The sequence below is a fragment of the Psammomys obesus genome, unplaced genomic scaffold, assembly GCF_907164565.1.
Source record: "Psammomys obesus unplaced genomic scaffold, mPsaObe1.curated_primary_1811, whole genome shotgun sequence".
NCBI lineage: Eukaryota > Metazoa > Chordata > Mammalia > Rodentia > Muridae > Psammomys > Psammomys obesus.
This window is the reverse complement of record NW_026596120.1, coordinates 14,532,437-14,544,509: the sequence shown is the minus strand read 5'-3', so window position 1 is coordinate 14,544,509 and position 12,073 is coordinate 14,532,437. Positions and strand designations below refer to the sequence as shown.

The 12,073-nt window shown below is 42.5% G+C and overlaps 1 protein-coding gene across 2 annotated transcripts in view; it reads right to left on the bottom strand.

Moving 5' to 3' along the window:
• Cpne4 (copine 4) overlaps window positions 1-12,073 on the bottom strand; it is a 447,351-nt gene that overhangs the window by 40,177 nt on the left and 395,101 nt on the right. For both annotated transcript variants that reach the window (XM_055629875.1, XM_055629877.1), the window contains exons 8-10: window positions 10,734-10,832; window positions 6,235-6,321; window positions 5,592-5,651 (exon numbers count right to left, since the gene is read on the bottom strand). In XM_055629875.1, coding sequence (XP_055485850.1) covers window positions 5,592-5,651; window positions 6,235-6,321; window positions 10,734-10,832 — 246 coding nt within the window. The remainder of the gene's footprint in view (window positions 1-5,591; window positions 5,652-6,234; window positions 6,322-10,733; window positions 10,833-12,073) is intronic.

The window sequence follows — 12,073 nt, the reverse complement described above, 5'->3', positions numbered from 1 at the left end:
ATTATATTATATTATATTATATTATATTATATTATATTATATTATATCATATTATATTATATTATATTATAGTTTACCTAGAAGGTAAAACCCTATGATCTATTAATTTCCAGATAGATCCTAGACCTCACTTCCCAATTCTGTTGCTTTGAGTTTTCAATACATGCTTCATGTGGAAACACTCACACTGTATGTGTATAGATTTGCATACACATTATATGTGCCACACATAGAGGCATACTGTGGTGAAATCTATTACATAGTTGTACTCGCAGAATTATTCTGGCTTTCTTTTTCGTTCAGTGCTATCATAGACATGGCTCCATGCGATGACTTAGCCTTTGTATTTATAATGTATAATGGCTCCATCATGCTTTATTTAGATGAAGTACTACAGTTTATACAGTTGTTATTTTACTTTTGGGCATATTTAAATTGTAGAAATTCCTATCTGTGAAAAATTCATGCTGCAACTAATATCTTTGTGTATCTATAAAAGCTTAGCTTTCAAAGAAAGCCTTTAATTCTTCCACCATCTCCTCTTCAGACACTTTACGTCATCTTGCCTTTCCGCACTATAATTATATTTTGTCTATGAAGTTCTAGTATCTGGCTTTATTTTTAGTTGCAGTGCCATGTGTCAAACCACGTGCTTCTCTCTGTCATCTGTTTCACCTTCATTCACCTCCTCCAAGACTGCAACACCGTGGTTGATCTTGGTTCTTCTGTCTCCGGGATTCTCATGAGGTGTATCTGAAGCCTATCCTCAGGGGGGCTTTCAGTTTTCCAGGCTTGTGTGCAAAATCAAGTGCACACATTTTCTACTGAGGTAATATTGGCCATGTATCAGGTTCTCAAATTTCCTGATGACCAAGAAGAAATCATTGGCCAACACTCCCTTTAACATCATTTGTTTTGTATTGTGATGCTGGGGACGGAACCCAGGGTTTTGCACATTATAGGAGAATACTCAGCTCCATCTGTCATCTTTCATCTTGTTTCACTCCTTTGCTTACAGCCTGATTCTAGCCTAACCCTGCCCTTCGAACCCTTAAATTGCCACCCTCCTTTCCTCTCTTGCCTTCCCTTTGTTGTTGATGTCCTTGAAGCTCATATCTTTGGTGATGTTTCTTTATCTTCTGCATAACACTAAGCCAGGGGCTCACTTACTTTACCCCGCTGAAACTGTTCTTCTGAAGGTGATGTATTCCCACGTATTCACTTTTGTTGCCTTGGTCTTGTAGCTTTCTCCTCCCCAGCCTCCACTGGCCATCCAGCCATTTGAGCTTCTGGACCCCCTGCTCCTTTGCCCATGGACATCTTCTATGACTTCCTGTCGTACGGTCCCTTGTTTTTCTGTATCTTCCTTCTGTCCATCTTATCTGGATCAAGGTAGATGCAATCCCACCTGTTTCTTGGAACCGAGGCTTCCAGTTTTAGGTGCTGGGATACTCAAACATACTTCCAACATTCCCCAAAGCAAATCCGTCCTTCTGTTTGTAATCCTTTTGACTTGCATTTCTCTATGAACAACACCGCTATACTTTGCCAGACAGGCACCAAGTCCCAGGCATGCTAGACTCATTTGCTTTCTAAAATCTCTTCTTCGTACCCTAGGCCGAGGTCGAGGCTCATTGCTTTTCTTTCCACACTGTCCTTTTTACTTGCTGTCATCTTCTTGTCACCTTCATGTCACCTTCCACTGGGTGTGTTGCAATGGCTTTTTCACTATTGGGCCTGTTGCATCTGCTTTCACCTCCTGCTTCATCTTCCACACAAACACCTCCAGATTTACTCCTCTACAGCACATGGCTACTGCTTCCTGCCCTGTTTTTTTTTTTTTTTTTTTTTTGATCCATTTGACCATTCCGTTATGTACAAAAGTACCTCAACACTCCAATCCCCTCAACTTCTGACCCAAAGACCCTCTCAACATGCCTTTAAATACACCATGCTTCCAGCATTTATCATTTGAATTTAAGCATATAAAAACTTAGTTTATGGGGGTGTTTTTCAAACCAGGCCCCTAGGACCACATTTATTCATACAGCTTGTTCTTTCACCTAAAATGGATTTTTTTCCCCCTAGAAGATTTAGGGTTAAATAAAACTATTTTAAGAAGCCTGGTGTTGGGGGATATCTCCTCAGCTTTAAACCTCTTAGTTTGAACCAGAAGTTCCATGACAGACACAAAGCCTTCTCTCAGTCTCTGGATGTCACATGATACTCAGGGTCTCTCCAGAAAACAGCTCCCTCAGAAGATGTGACTGGGGAGAATTCAATAAAGGGACAATCCACGAATGTATGGAAAAGGTTATATGGAGCCAATCATAGACGGTAGAAAGATCTGTTTCTAGAACTCAGCCAGAGGTGGTAAGAATGGCGGTAACCTTCTATGGAGGAACAAGGTCACAGTGGTTCCAGCCTTGAAAGCAGAAATCGAGAGCAACAAGTCTTTTGCCTTGTTTTTTCCTGTTTGCTCTCTTACTGGTGCCCATCAAAGGACAAACTCAAGCAACAGCTAAAACCAGGAGGACCTGGCTCTCACAGGTGCTTGGGGCTCAGGGCAGGGGGTGGAGAAGGAAAGAACGGGTCTGTGGGATGAAGTGGAGAACACCTAGAACTTCATGTCACCTCTGAACCCTAAATATCACTCTTTAGGACCCAAGTTTCTCCTACCTAAAGCAATCTTTCTTGCTCAGCAGCCTTGGGGCCGCGTTACGAACCAGCGAGAATCTTTGCCTCCAGGGGGTGCACAGGTATGATTGCTTTCCCTCCCTTTCATCTTTTCTTTTCTTCACACCTGGAAGGCCTTCTTCCCTCATTTCTCCTGTCTCTGCTCACTCCTTTTCAAGTTACTGGCTTGTACATAAGCCCTAGAAGACTGAATTAAACCATATGCTACTTTCAACGAAGTGCATTACAGCTTGAAATTTGCATTGAGTTGTAGCATTTAAGCAGTAAGAACTTTATAATGAGAAAGCTGGCTTCATTTTGGAAGCAAATGCCTTTTGAGTGGCTGGTGCATCTTCTTGGACAGAGCATGAAGAGCTCTTACTACCCTCCAAGTGTCTAGCCAGAGGTCTGCAGGGGGGAGGGCTGTGTGGTGAAACTCTCAATGGCCTGACCCTTTCTCAGCATTATCTTCCATACTCCTCTCCTTCTCTTGCTGCTCCTGACTGCTGTCCCCACTCGTGTCTCCCACAGGTCTATCAGTTGGCACTGGAGGGGAAGAGAAGCTAGGACTTGGGGTGCTATTGGTGACAAACACTGAGGTAGCCTCTACACAGCTGGGCAAAGTTAACACAATGAGAAAGTTGAGGAAAACAGCAGGAAAAGCACCCTTTCAAAGTTAAGCTGCCACAGGCCTCTTCAAAAGTGTACTGCCTGGTAAGCCAAGTGGTGGAAGGTCACACACATTCAGAAAAACTGGGAAGCACAAATTGGCTTTGAAGGGAGGGACAAAAAGTTGAATGGGAAGGGAAATAGGTTGAAATCTGGGAGGGACTGAGGAAGGAGGGTAAATATGATCAAAACACATTGTATGAAATTCTCCAAGAACTAACAAAATCAGTCAGGATGTGGTCTGGGAACCCTGTGGGGAGGCTAACGTTCTGCAGCATAGCCCCAAGGGCAAAGCAGGCCCGTGAAGGTTGAATAAGGAAGTTGTCCAAGAGCCTAGGATCTACAGAATCCAAAACAAACTGAAATCAATAGAGCTTTCCCTTGAAAGCCTATTAATAGTTTCCTGACAGCACTCCTTTGCCTCATACCTTGGGAAACTATTTCACTGGCTCTCCTTGACAAACTTTCTTGCTTCACCACTGCCCCGTAGATAGACCTAGACCAGCAATAAGGGTGCCACATAGGTAGCACTGGGAGTAAGTGCCCACGGTACATGTCTTTGCTGCCTTATTTGTGCATCAGTGTGCCGATAGGAAGGCAGGTGGATCTTAGACTTTACAGTGGTGGCCAGCTCCTGTAAGTATTCAAAAGTTAGCGAACAATGCTGCATTTAGGCAGAGCAGAGGTTGACTTTTCTGACATTAGAACAGAAACATGTGGTCTTAGTTAAGTGTTCTAGTGCCGTGAAGAGATACCATAACCATGGCAACTCTTATAAAGAAAAACACTTAGTTGGCTTACAGTTCAGAGATTTAGTCAATTATCATCATGGTTGGATGCACAGCAGCATGCAAGCAGAAATGGTACTGGAGAAGAAGCCGAGGAGAGTTCCACATCTGGATTGGCAGGCATCAGGGACTGGGCTCCTAAAAACTCAAAGCCCATCTCCAGTGACACACTTTCACCAATAAGCCATATGTACTCCAACAAGCCACATGTCCTAATCCTTTCAAATACTGCCACTCCCTGTGAGACTATGGAGGGCCATATTCATCCAAATCACTACAAAAGTCTTTTGCTAAAAAGACACTGGCCCATTAAATGACCATATGTTCCTCTTTCTAGTCCTGTGACCACCGCTATTCCTGACCCTGGGAAAACATGGATTTTTTTTTTCAGTTGTGTTGGACCCAAACACATACAGAATTTCATCTCATTTTCCATGTTTTCCTCACATGGCTGACTTGGTCAAGAGCACTTAAGAGCTCAGCTTCACAAGTACAGTTCTGTGAGGCAAGTACTGTCCAATCCCATCCCTTCTATGTCATAATCCACAGTGTTGTCTGTGCTTTTAGCACACCTGTATTTCACTCTCTGATTATGTTTTTTTTTTTTTTTCTGAAAATTACATCTGCCTATATCTCAGAATAATATGATCACTGAATGAACGAAGACAAATCGTTTCAGGGCAAGATGGATTAAAATTTTGTGCGTGTGCATGTGTATTCCATGGCAATCACGTGGAGGTTAGAGGCCCATTGGTCTGAGTCAGTTTACCCTTTTCACGGTGTGAGTGCTGGGGAATCAAACTCAAGTCATAAGGTTTGGTGGCAAGTTCCTTTATCCACACGGTCATCTCATGATCTCCATCACTGGAACTTCAAAAAGAATAAACCATCTCACCCAAACACACATTAGTAGTCTCTAAATCTGACAAGACCATAGATTACATACAGGAGACGATCCTCGACTCACCTGCTGAGACTAGATAACCACTCTCTCTCTGTCTTATTTAACATGATCCTCCAGCCTTTGAGATTCCCTTTTCATTGCCCGAGAAAGCATTTGAATAGCTTTCCCTTGCTATTGACCACTGAGTATGACGTGGATGCCTGTGTTCTTGGGAACATGAACACAACCAAGACATCTGTCTGAGCTTCAGTGGAATAGAGCAACATGGCTTGTTTGCATTTCATCTATAAGCAGTCTATAGCCAGCCTTGCACCTCATTTTTTTTTTTAAAGGGAAACACTAGGAGGGCTTTCCAAAGCATCTGAGGCTAAGGAGCAGGGATCATACTCACCAGGAATATGAACTCATTTTGAAAAGAGGGTCCCACAGAATACTTAAAGTGCTTAAAGGCTTAGCCCAAGATTTTTTAAAACTCCTGTATCTGCATCTCCACAAACTCAACCCCATTCCCGCTCCTCATTCCCCAAATAAGGACAAACATAGAAACAACTTACTGTAAACTGGATTTGACAGCCACCCATGATGTAGTCCAAGAAGGAATGCATCTTGTGTATCTGTATGGGAGAGGGCCTAGATTAATAATTATATGATCTGCTTTCCCCGCAGATGCTTTAGAGATAGGCTGCTAAGCCAAAGGAAAGGGCAGAAAGAGCTCTGTGGGCAGTCTTCAATGTCAGTACAGATGGGCCCAAGACATCTTCAGATTCCCATCCCCTGCTTTGTATTTATTTATTGCTTTAATTGACATCTGCCTTTGGGCCAAGACCTAAGCCATATTTTCAAGAAATATTACTATTTTAGAGTAAGGAATACCTCATTCTTAGTCACTCACACTACTTGGGTGTCTTCTTCTAGACCTGCCCTGTGCACAGAAGGGTCTGAGCTATGACCTGTACTTTCTTGTCTGTTGGTGAAAGACTGTCCCTGGGAAGGAGAAGGTAGCATTGGGCTGTTACAACTTTTAGGCCACTCATAATTGCATTTCATTTCCTTTCTCCAGTGATACACTAATATTATGACTTTTCTTTGCAAAGGTCATTCCCTTGTGAAACTCATCCCTTTTGATCTCATGACTTGAAATCTGCCCATAAGAAAACTCTAGCATCATGCTCCCAGCAAAGAGGGGATCATACATACCTTGCACTGATTCAGAATCACCATGCCTGAGTTCTTGTAATTCTTCTTTTTGGCCTTGTACTTGGGGTTGATGCATTCCCACTGTACCTACACCAAGAAGGGTCAAATGTGAGTGTCTTCAAAAAGAAGCCAACTCATTCAATGAGGTTGGTCTCCTGGATGCTTCTGGGGAGACAGACACACATGGAACTGGATGGCTGGAAAGTCATCTCTAGGTGGTAACTTTGGCAACCATGACAATGTTAAGGGAGAGTGGTGACAGTGACAATGTACTGCCTGGTGCATGTTTTCAGGCCTTTATTTCCCAGCTATGTGTCCTTTCATGGGCTGCTTGAGTCCTCTATGCCTTGGATTTCTCTTCTCTAAAACTGAGCTTATGATTCCTCAGTTCTCAGCCTTTCTCTTGGCTCTGATTCCAGAGGACACTCTTTGAAGGACAGGATCAATGCTTTGGGAAGGACTGAGAACTGAGAGACTAGCTGGTAGCTATATAGAACAATTTTCAGCTCTTCTAGGAGATTTTATGAGGCAGAAGCAACTTTGAGTAAAAAACCAACAGTCATTGAACATTTCTGTTCATGACCCTGAAGGAGCTGGACCCTGAGGCTTCCGTTGAGAATATAACAGTTTATTCCTGACAATAGAAAATGCCTGAAGAAGCAGCTTTGGAGGCAGATATGAGTAGGATAGACTGACACTTCAATGGCCTCCAATGACCTCAGTACCCATTCATTAGACACATGACTTATTTTGGTCAATGGGACATTAAAAAATATCTTGAGAACAGAAGCTGGAAAACTACTAATGTTCTAAAGTTGACTTTTCTTGTTTTTAAGTTTTATTTTACCATCTTTAAAAGAATTACACATCGAAGGATAAAACCACCACCATCACCACTGCCACCACCATCATTGTCATCACCATTACCACCACCACCACCAAAATAGCCACAGAGACATGCACCAGTCATCTCTGCTGTTTAGGCACAAAAATTGAGAATTTCATGTCACCATAAGGGACAGAGGGGAGCTATCCCGGGTGAACTAGACAAACTGCCAACCAACCAACCAACCAACCAAACACAAAACAAAACTGTCAAGTAAGGACAGTTGTTTAGGGGCAGGAAGTTATTGGGAAATTCATTACTTCAGCAACAGTTAATGGTAGTGTCTCACTACCCAGGAGACCGTATCAGTGACATTGAACCACTTCCCTGGTCAGTTTAAGACTCAGGGTCCTCCTATTTGGTATTGTAAAAAATTCCCTCGATCATCTCAAACTAAAGCTACTTATGGAGCACTCAAGAGTTAATACTTAGTTATGAGACCACCCTGTTCTGTTAGCTTCATGACCGAGTCAGGGAAAGAGAGCTTTAATGATAAGGCTCTTCGTTTTCCCTCTGATGTAGTACACTGGGGTCCTCGGATGTAGAAGGACTCTCTTGTGTATTGTATGGATGTAGCACCTGTCAGTTAAAAAAAAAACACCTAAGGCCTATATCTTAGGCAGGAAATAGGAGGTGGAACATTCACTAGGCACACAAGATTCTGGGAGAGAGACAGGCACACAATATTCTGCTGGGAAGATGTGTGGAAGATGGATGCATGGTACCTGAGCTCAGGTAATCAGCCATGTGGCAGAATGTAAATTAATATAAGTAAGTTATTTTAAGTTATGAGCTAATCAGAGAAGGGCCTAACTGTATGATCAATGTATTTGTATAATATTTAAAGAGTCTCATGAGTTATTATTCCAGAAGCTTGGGTTGGGAGGGAAAAAAACAACTTACTACATTCAGGTTCAAAGTACCACAGAAGGCACCTGAAAGACTCTACCTAGCAGTATATCAAAGCAGATGCTGAGACCCATAACCAAACCTCCAGCAAAGCGTAGGGAATCATATGAAGGAAGGAGGAATTAGTATATCCTAGAGGGGACAGGGAGCCCCACAAGGTCCAAATATATCTGAGCACAGGGGTCTTCTATGAGACTGTTTATCCAACCAAGGACCATGCATGGATATAACCTACAACCCCTGCTCAGACATAGCCCATGGTAGCTCAGTATCCAAGTAGGCTCCCTAGTAAGAGGGACAGGAATTGTTTCTGACATGAACTCATGAGCTTCCCCTCCCCCTGAGGGAGGAACAGCTTTGCTAGACCACAGATAAGGACATTGCAACCATCCTGAAGATACCTGATAAGCTAGGGCCAGATGGAAGGAGAGGAGGACACCCCCTGTTAGTGGACTCGGAAGGGCTCAGAGAGGAGATGAGGGAGGGAGGGGAGGATTGGGAGGGAAAGAGGGAGAGGGCTACAGCTGGGATACAAGTGAATGTATAAAATTATTTAAAAATAAAAAAATATTTAAAAAACCCCAAAGTTCCTATCCCCTCATCTATCAGATTGACCTGCCTCTTCCTCTTCTCTCTTTAAATGATACTTACAGAGTAGCCAAAGCATTCTCTGTATAGATGTGTGTGCATATGTATGTGTGTGCATATATACATGTGTGATTTGGGTGTACATGTATGTACAGTTCAAAGATCTTCAGGTGTTGGTCCTCAGGAACAATCTACCTTGCTTGTTGAGATAAGATCATTCATTAGCCTGGAGCTCTCTAGGTAGACTAGGCTGGCCAGCCAGTAAGCTCTAGCTACCCTCCTATCTGTCTTCACCTTCATAGTGAAGGAACATGCATGCCACCATACCTGGCTTTCTAACATGGGTTCTGGGGATCAAACTCAGGGCTTCATGCTTACACAGTAAGCATTTTATCAATTGAGGTATCTCCCCAGGCTGCAAACACAATCTTTTAGCAAATGTGCACCTGTTCTGTCCTTTTCAGCATCACCCAATAAAACTTTCTGCAATGGTGGGGATACTCTGTGTCCTTGTTGTCCAATATGACAGCCAGCAGATGCATGAGGCTACTGAACACTTGGAATATGGCTAATTTTACGGATAGATCCAATTGTGTTTCTTAATACAATTTAACTAATTAAAATATAAATAGTCACATGTGGCTGATGGCCACCATATTATTATAGAGCACAGGTTGACTGTGTCCTCATAAATTCAGAGGACTCTATTAGAGTCAGTCCCTTTGACCTCTGCTCTGTCTTTGACCACTTTCCATGCAGAGACATACCACCCTCTCCACACCGTATATACTGGTCCTTTTCCAAGTCCTCAAGCTTACCAGGCTCTTTCCTGCCTTAGTACCTCAGAATGATCTCCCTGCCTGAAATGTTTTTCCCTTACTCATTGCTAGGCTGGCTTCTTCTCATCTTTAAAGGGTCTGAAGTTAAATGTGACCTTTTCAGATAACACTTTGTAACTTACTTTGCAATTAAAATGTTTCCATCCTATATTTTAGAAAGTTACATTTGTGTGTGTGTGTGTGTGTGTGTGTGTGTGTGTGTGTGTATGTGTGTGTGTGTGTGTGTGTGTGTGTGTAAGTAAGACAACATCTTACAGGAGTTGGTTCTTTCCTTTTCTGGATCTCAGGGAGCAAACTCGGGCCATCAGGCTTGGCAGCAACTACCTTTATTGGAGGATCTACCTTGGCAGTCCTGTTTTTCTTTTTTTTATTAACATTTGTCGCAAGTTGTAATCGCCTCTTAACTTTTCTTTTACTTGATTCATGTTGAGACTCTGCTTTGACGCCCAACAGTCTGTTAGCTTCAGGAGAGCAGAGGCAATGTTGGCAGGGTTAGCCACTGCACACCAGGCACAGTGGATGCTGTAAAATCACCGAAGGAAAGAGTTGCTCCCACCGTATAAATGTGTCAGCTCAGGGGCTTGAGGTGAAACTAAAATTTACTGGTGTCTCGCAGACACAGAAAAGTACAGTAGTACGCATTTCCTGGCCTCAGAGGGCATTAGAGATTTATCTCTATTTATCTGAAAGCCCCTAGCCTTTGGTGGTCTTCAATTGTGATAGATTTTATAATCTTACTTTTAATGGCCTTTGGGGAACCTAAAGATGAAATGTTTCCCATATTTATTGATTTGACTATTTCTGTTTATAGAGGAGAGCAAGAGCCAACCTTATGAGACACTTTAGAATTGCAGCAGGTGGTATTGGTAAGCTGGCATTGACTTATTAGCTCGACAGGGCTGGGCTCTGAACATTTAATGGAACAGCAGTTTCTCTTGCTGTGTTCCATATTATCCAGGGAGTGACTGCTTATAATTTACAGTTGACTTTAATTGTGGCTCTTGGGAAAGTAATGCCACTTTCCCAAGATTGCATAGCTAAAGGAAATTAGACATTTCCTCATCGAACCGCTTTGTTTTTCCCATGGAGAAACTTCTCTTTCAGGCTAATGTCTTGACAAGGTCACAGAATGACTTTAGGCTGGGGTTGTTCGAGAATCAAATCCCACCACCCTCCCTTTTCATCAGAAAAAATTAATATACAGACGATTTGCTTTCAGCATTTTCATTTTTAGCTTAAGGTGCATCCTAGAGCATGTCTGGGGCAACCCTACCCACCTGTTTTCCTTCCATAGCTCCTCTCATCTCCTTGAAGGTGGAGGTGAATTCTCCAATGAAGTCGTGCTTGCCATTGGAATCCCAGTCCCACACAATGCACTGCAAGACAAAAAGATGACTGTTTTCCCCCAAGGCTCTCAGTACAGCAGCTATGGGCAGTGAGAACTCTATGAGGAAGAAGATGTTCGGTGTGTAACGAAGGCTTTGACGTACTATCCCTTTGGTCTCTATCGATTTTTACCTGGCTATGTTAGCCACAGTCTCCAAACAGCCGTGTGACACATCAGTCACTGTGATAACTTATTCGTGTTTTTAGAAGAAGCCAGTAAGTCCCAGAGGAGAAAGGTGTGACTCTCTAGAAGGGCCATCTTGTGAATGACAGCCTGCGTCTTGAAGGTAGTTGTCTTGCCTCCAATTAAAATGCCTTCCCCCCAATTCTGATTAAAAAAAAAAATACATCACGACAGTCAGTGGTTCATAGCTAGAGATGTCTGAGGTCAAGAGTTTGTAGCTTCTAAAAAGTTGCCTATTAGTGATTTTGACTGGGTGATATTATTCCTATGTTTTTTTCCACTTTCTTGAGGACAAAAGTACAATGCCAACAAAAGCAAATGAAAAGTTGGAAAAGCAAAAGTTCTCATGGTAACCACAAGAGAAATGTATGGATGACGGTGGCCAATACACTACACTGATAAATCACACTCCCATCACTCACCTGTGGCTGTTATGTCTACAAGGGAGATCCATCTACCACTGTTACGCCTAGCACTGTTATGTCCTAGCAACACTTTCTTCAGTGATGGAATTAAATTAGCAACAAGCTCTGTGATTGGAGCATAACTAGGTGAAAACGAAGGTCCTGATTTTTTTTTTTTTCTAGAGTGAATTTTAGATTATGGTCTTTAAAAATATTACATTTACATTTAAGCCAATGGGACCCCATTATTAGGTCAAGAGAGCAAAGAAACTTTTACTCGGAGGTACCTTTCAGAACATCAGTGTCCTAAAGTTAGCCTGGTCTTCCCTCAGGCTTCAGATTCCCACTGTACAGTTTTCCCAAGAAGCCTAATTGCAGGCCTGTTCCTGCATCAGGGAGGGTGCCCCACACATGTACAAAGAAATAGGTTCCACACCCAAATACATCCTTACTCATTTAATTTTTTTTGTTACAGTAAATTGCACTTACATCCATGTATATACTATAAACTGAAAATGGACACTGTCCCCAATATTTGTCTTTATAATCACACACCACTTCTTCTCCATGCTTCTACACATTGCTCAACTCCATTCCTTCTCTTCTCTTCTCTTCTCTTCTCTTCTCTTCTCTTCTCTTCTCT